General features: G+C 35.8%; 4 protein-coding genes across 5 annotated transcripts in view; all 4 read right to left on the reverse strand.

Moving 5' to 3' along the window:
• Positions 1 to 4332, reverse strand: part of LOC111776914 (meiosis-specific protein ASY3) — a 6907-nt gene extending 2575 nt beyond the window's left edge. The window contains exons 1-6 of the mRNA XM_023656324.1: positions 3681 to 4332; positions 3482 to 3530; positions 1455 to 2984; positions 1157 to 1283; positions 332 to 448; positions 86 to 149 (exon numbers count right to left, since the gene is read on the reverse strand). Coding sequence (XP_023512092.1) covers positions 86 to 149; positions 332 to 448; positions 1157 to 1283; positions 1455 to 2984; positions 3482 to 3523 — 1880 coding nt within the window. The 5' untranslated portion in view covers positions 3524 to 3530; positions 3681 to 4332. The remainder of the gene's footprint in view (positions 1 to 85; positions 150 to 331; positions 449 to 1156; positions 1284 to 1454; positions 2985 to 3481; positions 3531 to 3680) is intronic.
• Positions 4333 to 5130: 798 nt separating this feature from the next.
• Positions 5131 to 5956, reverse strand: LOC111777077 (transcription factor bHLH162-like). Its single transcript, XM_023656514.1, has 4 exons — positions 5903 to 5956; positions 5603 to 5830; positions 5383 to 5496; positions 5131 to 5304 (listed from the first exon to the last, which is right to left on the reverse strand). Exons 1-4 carry the CDS (start codon positions 5954 to 5956, stop codon positions 5131 to 5133), a joined length of 570 nt encoding a protein of 189 aa, XP_023512282.1.
• A 3297-nt stretch (positions 5957 to 9253) lies between these two features.
• Positions 9254 to 10432, reverse strand: LOC111777662. Its single transcript, XM_023657365.1, has 3 exons — positions 10191 to 10432; positions 9898 to 10126; positions 9254 to 9813 (listed from the first exon to the last, which is right to left on the reverse strand). The coding sequence occupies exons 1-3, from the start codon at positions 10353 to 10355 to the stop codon at positions 9407 to 9409; spliced, it is 801 nt and encodes a 266-aa protein (XP_023513133.1). The 5' UTR covers positions 10356 to 10432; the 3' UTR covers positions 9254 to 9406.
• Positions 10433 to 12505: 2073 nt separating this feature from the next.
• Positions 12506 to 16509, reverse strand: LOC111777564 (probable serine/threonine-protein kinase At1g54610). Of its 2 annotated transcripts, XM_023657224.1 has the most exons (9): positions 16288 to 16509; positions 15281 to 15761; positions 14889 to 15173; positions 14485 to 14802; positions 14127 to 14354; positions 13957 to 14051; positions 13752 to 13866; positions 13090 to 13536; positions 12506 to 12966 (listed from the first exon to the last, which is right to left on the reverse strand). In XM_023657224.1, the coding sequence occupies exons 2-9, from the start codon at positions 15743 to 15745 to the stop codon at positions 12760 to 12762; spliced, it is 2160 nt and encodes a 719-aa protein (XP_023512992.1). In that variant the 5' UTR covers positions 15746 to 15761; positions 16288 to 16509; the 3' UTR covers positions 12506 to 12759. The 2 variants fall into 2 exon arrangements, with proteins under 2 accessions (XP_023512992.1, XP_023512991.1); XM_023657223.1 differs by lacking the exon at positions 16288 to 16509 and having other exon boundaries at positions 15281 to 16241.
• Positions 16510 to 17408: the final 899 nt, after the last annotated feature.

The raw sequence follows: 17408 nt of genomic DNA on the forward strand, positions 1-17408 counted from the left end.
CCCTCCCCCCCCGCCCCCCCAAAAAAAAAAATGAAGAAGAAGAAGAAGATGCTTGCATTCTGTTAGGAGGGAGGGGAGAAATTACCTCGCAAGCCCATCCTCTTCGTTCGGTACTGAAGTTTCCTCGGCCCAACTACTTTCTCCAGGCCCTGACCATTCAGACAATTTAGATGATTATTAGTTCTCTTTTGTTCTAATGTCTACATTTCTAGACAAAAATCTTTAAGCATAAATATGCCAGCACAATGCTGAGACGATTAAACAGGTTTGACACCCAAAAATCACGTATATTTCAAGTTAAGCTATTTTCTTTAAAAGAGTAAGAACATACCATTCAAATCAAATTCATGGTTTTCTACACTACGGGCCCTCTTTGCTGGACGAAGCATAGACTTGAACTTCTTTATGTTTGCGATTTCTGGAGAGAGTGTATCTCTTTGACTTGAAGCTACACCAACACATTGAAGTTTCATATGAATGAAAAGGAATGGAGATAAAATGGAAAAACAAGCATCAGTTCCTGAACATACAAAGTTCTCAGCTCGTAGAGAAGAATAATTGTGACACAAACTGAACCTATTAACAGAGACGGGTTGTCTACACATTAGAATGTTGTTTTAATAATATAAATACAAGTTCAGTTCAGATTCATTTGTTGATATAGATTCTATCAGGGATATGAGGTATATGCATGGTGGCCTATGAAAGATGTGGGTGTATGAAAGTCAGGTATCGAAAGAAGTTGAGAAAAACAAAAAAAAATTGTTACTTATGGCAGACTTAATGAACATCAAACTAAGAAAATAAACTGATAGTTTCAAATCTCGTATATCTCCCAATCTTTTCATGGACCCAGAAGAGACAAACAACTTAAGATCTTATATACAGTTCTGGAACTTGGAAGTCTTTCCTAATGAAAGGTATGTTCCTTCAACTTTCCACTGGTAACAACCACAAAATTTATCAAACGACTGGTATCTATATGAGTAAATCTAAATGAGAATAGGAAAATCCATGAAAACAAAGCATCGGTAAGTAATTTTCATCAAGCAGGAGATAGTGTAGTGTAGATGAATTTCAATATAGAACAATGTAATAATGACGTTGAAAGTAAGGTGTATTTTAATTTCAAATTATGAATAAGAAGCAGGCAAACCTTCTGCAGAGCTTTCATAGCTGGTGTCCTCGGATGATGAATCAGATAACCCATAATCTGCTACTTTTTTTGTTACACCAGTTGCTGCATTCTCGAGTGGAGATTGCTCAATCTCTTTTTCATCTTCCTGAAGGTCAATAAGGAAAGACAAAATATGGAGACTTGACAATGAAGCTCAAAGACTGCTGCAAACATGACACTTGCAGGAAGATGATAGTTGATGATAAACCCTACACCTAGTAAACTTGCAAGAAGATGATAGTTGATGATAAACCCTACACCCACTAAACAAGGATACTGAAAGGTGTGGTGTTACATTTGATCTGTCACGATCCTCTTCTGAAGTCCGCAATTTCCTGAAGGTACAAATATTTCTCGTAGAAAGTATTTCCTCTGCTGAGCCAGGACTTGAAGATTCACAAACTATTTTATCTGCTTTTGGAGTTGAACTAGGCGAACTGCACACAGGCGTCTTCATTCTAAAAGTTGGACTTTCTATATGACTCTGTGGGTCTACATCCTTTTCCAGGAATGGATTGTCAATGTCTCCTTGTTGACCATAATCTGCTAGACTATGAATATTCTCTCGCAACAGTGTCCTGTCCATAAGTGGAAATTGATTGAATTCCTTCCGTACAACTTTTTCATCAATAACAGGGTTAGCCGGAGAGCTATGAAAACCCTGAACTTCTCTAAAAGAAGAGGGTTTATCTTGAGGTGCCAGTTCTTCAATCCCGGTTGGATTAGGAAAAGTTGTCGTCTTGTCTTCCTTTTGAAGAAAAGAAATTTTTCGTGGCTGAAATTTGAAACTCCTTTCACCCCTTTTCTTTCTTGTAGACATTGATGAAGCCCTACTGGTAGCAGCATGAGTGCCTTCAGGCCTTCCTTCAAAGACAAAAACATTTTCCTCCTGATGTTTCCCTTTGTTGCATGAAGGGATCTTAGATTTTCTTGACTGCACAAAAATGCGAGATCTTTTCCGTGCTATTGAACGTATTATTGGCCTCTTCAAAGTCTGACTGGGATCTTCAGAATCAGTTTCAATCGTATCCGAATTCTGTTTAAATTTGACAGCTCTATCATGCTCCTGCACAAAGATTTCTTCAGTTATTAAATGATTGGCATCTTGCTTATGGTTCTTACAATCCGAGTTTTGATCCTTAGGTACAGAAACAGTTCCAAGTATTTCCCAAAGTTTCATTTTCAGAGTTTCAGTTCTATTTTCTGATTTATTTGCTCGATCCTCAATAATCGTTTTATCTGACCGGACCTCTGCCATGGTTGCAAATGCAAACTCATGCAACTTCTCGTTGGTTCTATTCCTCTCTTCGTCCAATTGACAGTTGACCTCATCAAATTTCGTCTCCTTGCTACTTCCAGACTTGAACACTGAGCTTTGGTTTGCAAACAAACGTACAGAATACGTTCCTGGTGGCTCCATTAGTCCATGACCCGTATTCTGCCTCCCGCAAGTCGTTGGAAAATGGAACGCCTGTTCTGCTCCACTTACAGTCTCCATAACGGGTGCATTTTGTAAAAGGGGTCGAGTAGAAACCCATGGTGATCTCACTTGTTGAGGAGCTTCTGATAGTTTTGATTTTACATCAGTACCAAAGGTACCTGTGCCTTTATCCTTCCGATTCCTTTGCGTGGAACTTTCTAAACGGGAAAAATCAACTTCTGAATTTGACACCATGGATTTTCGTTCTTTTGTCCCTCTAGAACTGCCATTGGCTGGTGACTCTACCATAACACCAATTGAAATCTTTCTCGATTGGCTTGATGGATGACAATTGCTACCTAAACTCCGACAATCACTCAATGGATCCTGAAATGTAGGTATGACAACACAAGAGGAAATTAGATCGCAGTCGGCAATAATTGATCCCTATTAAGTCTTTTTATTCATCTAAGTGAATTCAAAATTGACGAAGTTAAAAGTTGCCCAAAACTAAAAGCATAAGCAATGTTGTTTAGATTCGGATAACTATTTGATTAACATTTCTCACAAAAGTGATGTAACACAAGTGCATGGCTTATTAATATCCCACACCAGTAAAACCTAATATTTCAAGAGCAGAAATGCTGAAGCTTCCCTTTAATCCATAAGAAGAAAAAAAATATCCCATGGGTAAAAAGAAAATGAAAGAGTTATCTAAAATAACAAGACAACCCAATGTTAATTCTAGAATCAATACCCGAGACGATTTGAAAAGAACAAGTTGGTAACATGAATGGGCGAAATTTTGTAATCTATGAGGAACATGAAACTTGAGTCTGCAAAAGAATTGAATAAAGAATATAGCTAAGGATTTCACCGCTTACATCTCGTAAACTCGGCTGCCTGCCAACCTTCGCTTCCGTCATTTTTTTTCTGGGACAATATAAGACAGCAATAGCAGACACAATATGTAGAACATCAGTGACATGGTGAATGTTCAACAAAGGAAATAAGCAGCATATATCAGATATGAATGTTAAAATTAGGTTTTCAAGGAGGGATAGACAGTTCAAGATTTACAACCTTCGTACGTTGCAAGATTTATTCGTCTTCCAAACTAATAGCCACGACCATCAGTTGTTTTGGAGATATTCGAAGATTTTCAGTGTCACGAGACGAAATGGTGCCAATGTCGTAGTCACGCGGAGTAGGGTCGATGAGGATGGTAGCAATAGATTTCACAGCAAACGACTGGTTTCTCGGGGGAAAACAAGGCTCCGAAATAGAACGGTTTACAATCAACAAACACAGTAAAATTTGTTGTAGCTATAATCAATACCCTACATCGAACAATGCTTCAACATTTACAAGGAAGTTACAAAATGCAAAATAAAAGCGCTACAAACCAATATATTCCTTCATGAACACGTTAAGATCAATCACCAAGGGGCGCAACATGGAGATCATGAATTTTACAAATCGACGAACATAAAATGATGACTGGAATAGTGTTTTCGAAATCTTGACGGCACAATCTGAATGCTAAATGGAAGGTCGATCATCGGAACCTCCTGCTTCAGAATCGAATTTAATAGCATAGGGAGGGAGGGTCTTACGATTTTTGGAGTGAATAAAAAGACCACTCAAGAGAATAGACAGTTGCTTATAGCTTGATCGACGCCGACTGCCTGCTCTCTGGAATCGTCGAGTTATTGTGACGAGAAATGAGGATGATAGTTCACCGCATTCCGTCAGGACGGCCGAGACATTGCACTGCAGAGAACAATTTGGTAGAGGCGGGAAAGGTGAGCACGACGCGCGAGTTTGGAAGATGGTATTTGAAAAAACCCCGCGACCGGTCGGACCGGAACTCGATTCGGTTATTTATTTTATGATTTTAGATTTTTAGATTTAAATCGATTTTTTTTAATTAAATTAATAAAAATATTTGAATAATATTCTTAAATTAAAAAAAAAAATCAAATATATACTTAGAAAAAATTTTAAAATAGCAATAATATCATTTATGTTCATAATAAAAAAATTTAAAAAAATTTAGATTAACGTGGTAATCGAAAACGCAATTAATAAATTTTAAAAGTATTAGAACATTAATGAAATTTTTAAAAATTTGAAGGGGTTTTTTATTTATTTATATTTATGGTATTTTTTAAGCAAAGTATTAAGTGTTTTTTTTTTTTTTTGGCTAGTGCTAGCTGCACAATGGTCTAGTGGTTTTGTCTGTTCTCCAATTAATATGGGATCTTACAATTTACTTCCTTGTAGCTTAACGTCCTTACTGTCACACTATCCATTAACTATCTCTAATACCATTTGTAACAAAAAATAGTATTATCGTCAACCTCACGGTTTAAAAACACATCGATTAGAGAGACGTTTAAGTGTGAATGGATGGGAAGAGACCGAAAAACATAAAACACTCCAATATTTTTCATTAAAATCATTTGTTTTTCCAAAATTTATATGATCTTGATCATCAATTAAAACACAACCCATTTCAAATCCAGTGGCTCTAAAACTGATTATCAGAACACGTCGAAGGACCGTTCCCCGGCCGCCGGATTCCGCCATGACTGCTGGAAGAACCAGCCGCCTTCATCTCTGCATCATTCTCCCATCCATAAACCAATCGTTTAATCCTCTCCGTTGGTTTCGTTGCTCCAAATTCATACACCACATCTTCAATCTACTCCCACAACAATCCAAACCATTCACCACTAAACAACGTTAAACCAAACCAAGAACCTTAAACCAACACAAATACCTCAGCATGAAGCGAATACAAGACACTGTTCCCGACAACAGAATAACTGACATTAACGATCTCAGCTCGCTCCTCGTAAAATATATGAATTATCTCATAAAATATAAACCGATCCTCCTGTCAAATCTCACGTTAGTTAGAGATGAGAATGAAGCATCAATAGAAACAAAAAAAGAAAATTAGGACAATATGGCTAGCGGTAGAGTTTGGGCTGAAATACCTCCAACCCAGTACTCAAAACAACCTCGACAACCGAACCCATCTCTTTGATTCTCAATTCCGGTCCATTTCTATTCCGGGTTCTTGTCGGAGCCATGTATGACGACGACGACGAAGATCGTCTCGTAAACCTCTCCTTCTTCTCCTCGTCCTTCTTCAGCTTCAACTCGAGTGATTTGATGTACTTAATAGCTTCTTCTATCTGATCGGACACCGACAATGGCAGCTCCTACAAGATTTGTGGAGACCCAATTAAGAACAGATTAAAAAAATTGATGGAAAATGGAAAGAAAGAACGAACATTTGAGTGATGGGTTGGGAGGAGAGAGTTCAATTTGGAGTAAAGCAATTTCATCTTGTTTCTTCGATTCTTCTCCAGGACCTTTCTCTCGACCTTGTTATGGGTAGCATTTTGTTGGGTTCGTTCGTGAGTTCCCTCCATGGAATGGTATAATCATATTCAAATTGTAGAGCCAAATGAGTAGCATTTATATAGATCTGGGGGTTGCTTGGAAGAGAATAGATAGCCACTGCCACGCCATGTGGACCGCCGCAATGGTGGAAAATAATTGTGTAAAGTACCAGAAATTTAATACACGCATTACTCACATTGGACCTTCTTTTTGGAGAAATTATTGGAGTTTTCCCTAAAGTTCTTTCTTTGTCAGGTTGTGTTACTACGCTTACACGTTTTATGTGATCTCAAATCCGTTCCGAGGAAAAGGAAGCATTTTCTTTATATGGGTATGGAAACCTCTCTCTACTTGTAGATGCGTTTTAAAATCGCGAGACTGACGGCGATATGTAATGGGTCAAAGCGGACAATTTCTATTAAGGTTGGAGAGGAGAACGAAGCATTTCTTATAAAGGTGTGGAAATATCTCCCTTGTAGATGTGTTTTGAAACCATGAGGCTGACGGCGGTATGTAATGGGTCAAAGCAGACAATTTCTGTTAGCGGTTGTTGGAGGGGAACGAAGTATTGCTTATAAAGGTGTAGAAATATCTTCCTTGTAGATGTGTTTTGAAACCGTGAAGTTGACGACGATACGTGACAGGTCAAAGCAGACAATTTCTATTAGCGGTGGTTGGAGAGAGGAACGAAATATTCCTTACAAGGGTTTGGAAACTTCTCCTTAATAGACACGTTTTAAAATTGTGAGGTTTACCACAATACATATCAGACTAAAACAAACAATTTCTGTTAGCAATGGAATTGAGTTGTTACATGTTCTTGGTTTGAAACTTGAGATTTTGTTGTGTTTTGTTGTTTGTTACAGACAACTAACTCTTCTGAGATATGATAGTGTCTACTTTGAACACCAACTCTTATGACTGTCTTCATTTCTTCAAAATGACTGGTACTCAGTCTTTTATATTATTTACTAATAAAAATAATAAATATTTAAACTTTATAAATCACTTACATCAAAATAAATAAATAAATAAGTGTATGATAGATATTAAACTTTGTATTTAATGCCTTATAATCATTGACTTATTCGATTAATATTTAACATTTTCTATTATGAAATTATAAAATATTACCTGTAAATGATCAATTTTGGAGCTGTTTGTTAGGTTACAGTATAGGTAACATGTTCCCATGCAAAAGTCCTCACGTGCTTTTTAAATACTAAAACAACCGCTATTGGTTAGAGACATGACTTTTAAACAACGCACTTAGAGACATGACTTTTAGACAACAATATCATGATGAGTATTTTTTCATTAAAACTTGTCCCAACCGTTTCCTATTTTGTTCAAAATATGTGTCAATTTTCTCTTCAAAGATTTTGTCATTTTGATTTTGGTTAGGTTAGAGATGTGATCTCTCAATGACCAATAAACTCTTCTCTGACCGAGTCGATACTGAGGTTACTCACTGTGTATTTTTTCAAATACTCAAGTTATGTGCTACTTTTATATTTCAGGTAAAGACAAGACACTCATATATGGTTGACAGCGGCATCGCATCAAAATACTATAACACTTGCATAGAGTAGTATTATAACGACGGCATCGCTATCATATAAAGTATTACTTGTATAAAAGGGTTATTGATATGTATCTCTTAAATCATTAATAATGTATATAACTAATATATCAATGTTAAGAGTATATTATTGACTTGTAATTTTAAATTTTAAATTTATTAATTTATTAAAAGCTTTTTAAATTACATGAAATAGATGAACAAGTCAAACTTTATAAGATTTAGGTTAATTTCAATGAAAGAGATGGTCACTACTTTGATTCCCTATTTCAAACATTAAAAAAAATAATAAGAAATAAATTAAAGAATGAGCATTTTTTTTTTCAAATTTGGAGCCAAAAATTTCAAATTTTCACATATATTTTTTTTTAATTCATAAATAACATGACTATGAAGGCTAAAATTATGAAGGGACTAAATTAGTTATTTAAAAAAAATTATAAACTAAAATATTTTAAAAGTTTAATGGATAAAATTGTTCTTGAAAAAATAAAAAATATATAAAAATATAAAAAATATAAAAAATATCGTTTTCGGTAATGGTTAGAAATATCTCCAACAACGTGGTGACCCTTCAATCTTCCAAAGGAGCTCTTTCTCGGCCTTTACTCAACTCGATTTTCTACCTTTTTAGAGGTCTAGAAAAATTCAGGTCCCGTTTGATAATGATTTTGATTTTTAAAATTAATTACTTTATTTTATTTTCGAGTATTTACTATCTTAAAAATACATGTGTATTTTTAACTAAAATAATATATATATATATATATATATATATATATATATATATAAATAAATAAATAAAGTTCTTTAAGCAACGTGAAATACGTGGAAAAGGGAGAAAAAAAAAAGACGTTATAAAAGATAAATTTAATTACTTTTTTTCTAAAATTTTAAATTTTATAATCATCCTTTTTTATTTCATTATTTTTCTATCTATTTTCTTTTATCGTACAAATGTTTATTTCATTGTTTTTCTATATATATATTTTTTGTTCATCATTTTAATTAATATAATTATTTTATTCCCTCTTTTAAATAAAAATTAGTTTTTCATAATATTTATTTATTTTCTTAAAATTTTAATGGTGGTTAGTTTTATTATTTTTTTTATTTTTTATTTTTATTCTATCTCTTCAATAAAGAATTTTACAATTATATTTATTGCTATCATAACAAATATTAATAATTAAGCTATTTTTTTGTTATAAAATTTGAATAATAAGTTAATTTATTCAATATCTATAAATAAGCGGGAAAAGGGAGAGGGTGAGTTTCCTTTAAAAAAATATAATCTAATTTAATTATTATTTTTATTATAACATGAGACTAAGTTAATTTATAAAAAAATACCGACCCACAATTTCTTCAAAGAAATTAAATTAAAATACTTCGTTCTAATCTCGCTACCCCAATATCACCCCCTCGACGAGCCCTGACGAGACCCAACTTAAATATTTTATTTTAACGACAATTTAATTTGACATCATAATAGTACATTAAGTAAAGTGTGCTAGAGTAAATATTATAGTTTATGATTTTTCGAAAAATCACAAATTAAGATAATATAATATTTATTAGCCCAATTGTTTTAAAATTTATAAGCGGTTAATTTTTGCAGAAAATTTATATACAATTAAAAAAAAATTAAGAGTGATTTATGCACATTTTGTACTTAATTTCATTATAATTAGTTTACGCTTGAACAAAATAACCTTTTTTTGTCCAAAAATACCATAAAATTTAAACGATCTTATGGCAAAAACATAGAAATTGCATTGCAATTTCTCTTGATTCTCATCTTCCACGGTCACACCACTTCGACCGCTATGGCCGGCGGCAGGCTCTGTAGCAGATCATAGGTAAGCATGGACGCCTTCGCCTTCGGCGGCCGGCCGGATAATCCAACCGGCAGCGGCGCCGGCGTCGACTTTTCGCACTTCCCTAACCATTTGGCCTGCATGTATCTGTACTTCCTCCATGGCCCTAAGTGCATCTTCTTTTCCTTCATGCACTTCTCCGCCGCATTGCATAGAATTTTGATCGATTCTCGAAGTTTCTCGGCTTTTCCGATGAATACTTCCGGCAATCGTCTGACCAATCGCTTGTACTCTTCGCTTGCTCTGGCTATTTCGAATTCCTCTCTGAAATTCATCTCGATTATGACTCTCTCATTCGGATTCCAATCGTCCGCCACTTCCAAATAACTGTGTTCACCTGCGCGTAAAAAAGCCCTAATTATCAAATCCCTAAAATTGAAGACGATGAGAACTAACGCTAGGGTTAGGGTATTCTGTTTACCTGATGGAATTTCCGGCGAGCTTTTCCATTTGGACTTACAAACGGCGCAATTGAAGCCGGCGTTTCTCAGATAATTACATATTTCTCTCTGTACACACTCCCGACAGACTACAACCTCCGCCGGTCTCCGGCAACCGCAATCAATGGACTTTAAATTCATTTCTCTGAGAGAAATCTTCGTTGCTTTCCAGATTTTTAACTCAATCGAATTGGTCCTTTTCAAATTCGCCTACAGAAAAGAAAGAATCAGAACAAAATCACACCAGTGAAATCACGTAACGAAATTCCTTTACCTGAAGAACTTCCTTCTGCGATTTCCAGAAGGCTCTGTTTTCTTTAACGATGGAGGAAGTTTCTCCGTTCTGATCTCCGTCGTTGCTGGAATCATATGAACTTTCCGACGGGTTCTCCGACTCTTCCGGGAATATATCGATGAAGCTCGCAGATATGTCAGACATTTTTTCGAAACTTCGTTCGGAGCCACCCGATCCACGACGACTAGCTTGATTTTTCTCCGTTGGATTTCATGTCTGGTTGTTCGTCGAACAGGTCGCTGAAATTTTAAAATTTTATAGCCCAAATAATCGTAATCGACCTATCACGTGTGACCCATTCCACTGCCAGCTATGCAAACAGATTTTAAATTATATTTTGAATAAAAATCTAACCATTTAGTTTATTTTCTAACATATTTGAACTATTATCGAGGATGGATAGATTTTGAATTCCAGTTTATCGTTATGAATAACGATATTATATTAATTACATTTTTTTTTAATTTAATAATATGAAATACATTTTTTTATTTTATTTAAGAATAACCTCGATATTATTAAATACGAAAAAGTTCACATATATTAAAAAATGTCAGAATGTTCGTTTTATAATTATTAAAGGATATTTTTATATTGACACGTGACAAATGGAGATGAAAAAATATTTAGTATGAAATTTTTTAAATTATCTATTATTAAATTAAAGGAAAATTATAATTTAATAATACAAGGCGATTAATTTGAATAATTTTTTAATCTAGACTCTTCTTCTATTCTGTTACATACGAAAAAGTGCACGTGATTAAAAAATTATGCACGGTCCAGAATGAATAGGGGATATTATCCGTGTGAGATCCCATATCGGTTGGAAAAGAGAACGAAACATTCGTTTTTAAGAGTGGAAAACTCTCCCTAAACGACGCATTTTTAAACTGTGAGGCTGACAGTAATAATATAACGGGCTAAACTGGACAATATCTATTAAAAATAATATGTGAGCTAGCGATAGTTCTAAGAGGTGTATTGTAAAATCACATATCGATTAGAGAGGTGATTCCCCGATTGGCGAGGGGAACTAAACATTCTTATAATTAGCATGTGGCAAATGGTGATGGAGGATTCACTAGTTAACTCCGCCCCTAACTATAATATAAATCATAAATATCCTCGAATATTCCATATAGGATGGAATGATACGCTGCCAATTTCGAGTTGAATGGACTAAAATACCCCTCTATCCAAACTTTTCACAGTAAAATAATGATATAAATGGTTCACAACTCTATAATGAGAACGACCATTTATCACGAGGGGCCTACTTCTCAATTTAATCTTGACCAGTCAATTTTTTTTTATTTAATTAAAAAAACATCTAGACGAACCTAGCTTAGTAATTGACACAAATTCATTCACATAAGCTCGGTATTTCAAATCCTCATACCCCGCTTTCATCATTATCGACCAAAAAACCCTCGAAAACTCTCTCGACCACTTCCAAATATGCAGTGAACTCATACATAGTCTAACAGTAATTGATACGAATTCATTGGCTTTGAGTTCGAAAGTTCAAATCATCATACCTTACATTCGTCATTATCCACCAAAAGGCCCTTGAAAACTCTCTCGGCCACAATAATGTTTTGTCTACTTATATCACTCTCGAATATGACATATCGAGATACCAAAAAAACCCATGAAAACTCTCTCGACCACAATAGTGTTATCTCTACTTATATCACTTTCGAATATGGCCTATCGAGATTTTTGCCCGTCTACATCCAAAATAGTGCCTAAAACTCTCAGATCCATACAATCTTTGTTTGTATCCTTCCATTCGTACTTCACCACCCACAATACCTAAAACTTAAAACTATCCTGACAAAATAAATAAAAACACTATATTGTAACTTTTTAAGCCCACCGCTAGTCGATATTATTCGCTTTTAGCCCTTCTAAGCCCACCGCTAGCCGATATTATTCGCTTTTAGCCCGTTACGTATCCGATATTATTCGCTTTTAGCCCTTCTAAGCCCACCGCTAGCCGATATTATTCGCTTTTAGCCCGTTACGTATGTATCGTCATTAGCCCACGATTCTAAAATGAGAGATTTTCACACCCTCCGCTAGCCAATATTATTCGTATTCGCTTTTAGCCCGTTACGTATGTATCGTCATTAGCCCACGATTCTAAAATGAGAGATTTTCACACCCATAAGAAATGTTTCATTCTCTCTCCAACCCCGAACTTACGGATAAGATTTTGATTTAGATTAAGATTTAAAAACTAGATATTATTTAAAAAAAAATATACAAACAAACAAATCTAACAAATATATGGTTGCTATTTCTGTACACATTATCAGGATCTAAAAACAAGAAGAATGAAGAACAAATGGCAAACACCACGGCAGTGTCGGGTGCACTCAAAAATCATAGCAGTGCTTCACAACCACCTTTTATACAACATATGAACCAAAAATCTACACAAACTAATCACTTTTGATTACACAACTCGACCCATATCAGATCTCAAGTCTCTCCAACGGTCTTTTCTGCTGCCCGGTGCGAGCGATCTCGGTAATCTATCTCATACTCCATGGCTCAACATGAGATGTTTTCCAGTTGTTGCTCTCGAACCCTTCGACTGAATGTTAGCAGCTTTACCGTGTCGTGCTTGTCGAGCATATTCTTGAATTTGACGGTCTTTCTCTTTCAGAATTTTATCGAAGTTGTTTGATGGACCAAGGAGTGGACCAGAGGTATAAAGCTTGTTCATGTCTGTCCCATAAGCAAACTGAACCACATAATGAACAAAAATCAGCATCTCAGGCAGCAGAACATCATTCATTCATTTGATTAGAACACAGCTCAAGATAGCATAGCACTAGGATTTAGTAAGAGGAAAGAAAGAACGAACCGGGGACTGTTCTTTAGCACGAGCTTTTTCATTTTCTATCCGGTATGAATCTGCACCACGATGTGCATAAAATTCTCGGTCCTGCTTTCTTGTTGACTCAGACTCCCTAACGAAGTCAGGCAATCTGCCTACTTCTGATCGTGATGGACCCGGTCTATCGTAGGGATGTTCAGATGTATTAGACCTCGTCGCAACTAAACGGGATAACACTGAGAGATTGGATCCATCAAGCAACATTGAATGATCATCAAGTTGCTTTCTTGATTTCATCCAATCTGGTCTGCTAATTAGCGGTCCTGAATGTGAAATCCTGCCTGTATCTGAACAAATTTCTGTGACAGATTGGTTTTGTCTGGGAGGAGCAATACAAAACCCGGAAACTGTTTCGTCCCCATGCGGATTGAGCACTCCGATTCCGCCTTTGAAACTTGAATGACCTTGCCTTTTCTGTAACGAAATGCAAAGATAAATTAGTCCAGAAAAGCATATAGAAAGTGTGAGATCCCACGTCCGTTTGGGAGGAGAACGAAATATTCTTTATGAGGGTGTGGAAACCTCTCATTATCAGACGCGTTTTAAAACCTTGAGGGAAAGCTCAAAGAGGACAATATCTGCTAGCGGTGGGCTTAGGCCGTTAAAACCGAAAAAGTTTAACAGAATACCTGCATTAATATGTTTGCTTCATCCTTAGCATTCAGAGAAAGATTAATGTTAGCTTCCTTAGATCGCCTCCCTTCCGCATAATATTTTGGGTCCTTGCCCTCAACTCTTGGTTGCCTGCAATGGAAGATGAGTTTATTATGAAGTTATATACCCAAGAGAGCCAGCCCTTACTGAACATCTTCCCAGCCTCAAATACTTGCTTACCTCCTGCAGCTGTGGAATTTTGCATCGATCTCTTTGCTCGGAGGATATTTGGGCAAACTCGAAGGGTCGCACGCAAGCGGTTTAGTCGTAAAAAACTGAAGATTTATGAATATATGAGAATCTATGCATCAGAGTAACTTTCAAATGATTCCAAGGAAAGGCAGCAATACCTCGCTCTTTAAGGCAGCGGCTGCAGTTCCTCGATGAGCAGGATCAATAGATAGCAACTTATCCACAAGAGCCACCGCAGAAGATGGGAAATCCTTGAGCATTTCCACGACACAACGTCGGTATGGCTGAGCCGTCTTGAATCCAGTTGAATGAGGTAACTGCAATTTCCTCCAATAATTCTCGGGTGGCGACCCACAAAGTTTAAAGATCTTATGCAACTGTTCGACCTGCAGAAAATAATTTCAAAGATTTCATATACATACCAAAGTCTGATCTTGTTCTTTTGATCACTAGCAGCCTTAGCTAAATCATGAATAACAAGACAAATCTCTTAATAGGAATATAATGATGTTCGACCTCTGTTTTTCCAGGTAAGATGGGCTTCCCAGCATATAGCTCAGCTAGTATGCAACCAGTACTCCACAGGTCCACTGCAACACCATAATGAGAAGCTCCAAGAAGAAGTTCGGGCGGTCGGTACCATAGAGTCACTACGCGACTCGTTAAGGGAACGTGATTATGAGGGTCAAAATGGCTTGCTAGTCCAAAATCTGCAATCTTCAAGATACCATTGGCATCGATTAGGAGATTCGAACCCTTTATATCGCGGTGGAGGACACCATGACTGTGGCAATAATCAAGCCCCCTTAGAAGTTGTTGCATATAGCATTTAACCTTCCATGGCCATAAGCATAAAGTGTTAGGTTCTTGAGGATTGGATAGATATCATTAATTGGTAATGAATTCTAAGCAAAATTTACCTGTGGTTCGCTGAACTTGACGCCGGGCCGAGATGCGAGCCCTGTAAGATCGTGCTCCATATACTCAAAAATGAGGTACAAGCTACATGATCGCGGAGACGTAATCAAGCCTTCCAATTTTATAACGTTTGGATGATCAAGTCTACGTAGGATAAGGATTTCCCGGGCCATAAACTTCACACTCTCCACATCAAGATTATCGAATCGAACTCGTTTTAGAGCGACTAGTTTACCGTGAATGATATCACGAGCCTTGTAAACACTACTATATGTTCCTTGTCCTATCTGTGAAAATAAAACCACCACCAAACCAAACAAAACAACAACAAACTCAGACTCACAATCACATCAACAAACTACTTCCAACTCCCAGATTCACAACTTTTACATACCTTGTCTAGTTTCTCGAACGTTTCGGCTTTTCGTGGCAGCCATCCCTCGAGCGCTTCACCAGCCACAGAGGAAAGCCAGCTAGGCCAACCAGCTGCAACTTGCTCAGCTTCCATAGCCTTTGGAATACTTCCTTTACCAGGATAATTAGCAGAAATGGCTGCTTCCAACCTCTCCCTCTTCTTTTTCTCAATTTGATCATCATGTACCCTGTTTGAGCCGTTGACCTTCTTATCTAAGTAAGCAACCTTCAAGTCACCACCTTCTGGTTTCACCTTCGATCGAATACCATCAGCTCTCTGTGAGGCATTTAGTCGAACACCTTGGTCCCTCTTCACGGAATTGAATTGCACATCCTCCTCTTTCCTTGAAAAATTAACCCCTGAAGCCTTTAGTGAAGGCAATTTCTCAGAGGCTCTGCTCTGTTCATCTTCATGAACAGATGGCTTGGAACATTGGCAACCCATAATTGCAGCCCAGAAACTAACAACAAAATCGTAAGTTTCTTCAGAAATTACAATCTCCACTTGAAGCCAACGCTAGATATATTCCAGAACAATCCCATAAATAACGAATCAAAACACCACAAAACCTCGAAACTATTTTACATATATACTCGATGCAGAGAAGAAGACCCTAAAACGAATGTCAAATCAAACATTCAAACACGCGAGTTTGAACACCAAACAGTTGTTGATCAGAAAAAACTGGAACGAATTTCCAAAGTCCCTTAGTCCAGAATCTGAACCGACCCAACAAGGAAGATCACAGAATCAATCAAAAGAGAAAATGAAAAAACCGATCAAGAACAGCGACTTTCTTAACAAAATCCGAAAAACCCACAAACACTTCGAATCGCTTTCATCAATCAGAAGACTATTTCACAGTCAATCAGAGGAAACAAACTAGTGATCAATATCTTGAAAAAGAAAAAAACAAAAAAAAAAAAGTACCCAAATAGATAACCGGAAGTAAATGGAATGAAAAAGAGACAGAGACGCTTAGTTACCAAGAAAGAACATTGAGCTCGCCTTTTGAATTCCGAACGCGTATTCAAACATGTATTTTCAAAGATTATCATATTAAGACGGCCTGTGCCGGCTGTTCGACTATAAAATTCCCACTTTCTCTCTCTATCTCTCAACCCATGTCGACGACTAGGATCATCGAGAAGGGATTAAGGATTTGGTTCGCATTTTAATGCTAAATTAGGAAATTTAAACGGGCTAATTACGTGGGGTTTAGTTCTTCAAATCAAAAGCATATACAAAGTCAACGAAAGTGAAATTGCACAAACCAAACCATCCACAAACAGTAAGCTTTGTTTGAATTCAACTGTTTTGTTTTCAATTGTTCTTCCACTAAATCATGAGCAGAATCACAAAGTGTTGTCTTTAATTTTGTTGACAAAATTAGTGGGGTTTGCTGTGAGTGTTTGCTTTACCATTTAGCTTCCAAAAATAATCACATATTTTTTTTATTATTAGAATCGACTAATTCGTATTTAATTTTTTTTATAAAGTTTTGTGACGGATTATTGATATTATGATGGGATGAAATTGACTCGTCCTCGAACTAAATTAATAAATAAATAAATAAATAAATAAATAAATAAATGGATAAAATTTGAATTTTGTTTTTTTAAGAGAAAATAAAATTAAGTCATAATTAAACAACCCCGTAATTGTTGATTTATATTTTAAAATTTTAATAAAAAATTGAAATGTTTTGATTTCCATTTTAATTAATACATTAATAATTTATTTATTTATTTTTAGTTCACCAAAAATATTAGGTTTGAATTTTGAAGCCCTAAAAGCAATACCTAAAGTCTGTAATTTTCAACTAAATTGTTTACTTATAGTAATTTTTGTCAAAAATGTTTTAATTTTTAGAGAATATTGTAAATTTTTTTTCCTTAAAAAAACATATTTATTAAGTAGGAAAAAAAATAAGGTATGAAAACCTTTTCCCAATAAAATAATTTATAATGGTTTTCCATGATTCTCGTTGTCTACGCACTGTCCATTTCAGGACAAACTCCCCCAATTCCGGCAATTATTATTAATTGTAATTTAAAAGTTTTGATTTTTGGTATCAACCGGGGATAGCTCAATTGGGAGAGCATCA

This window comes from Cucurbita pepo, chromosome LG16 (genome assembly GCF_002806865.2).
Source record: "Cucurbita pepo subsp. pepo cultivar mu-cu-16 chromosome LG16, ASM280686v2, whole genome shotgun sequence".
NCBI lineage: Eukaryota > Viridiplantae > Streptophyta > Magnoliopsida > Cucurbitales > Cucurbitaceae > Cucurbita > Cucurbita pepo.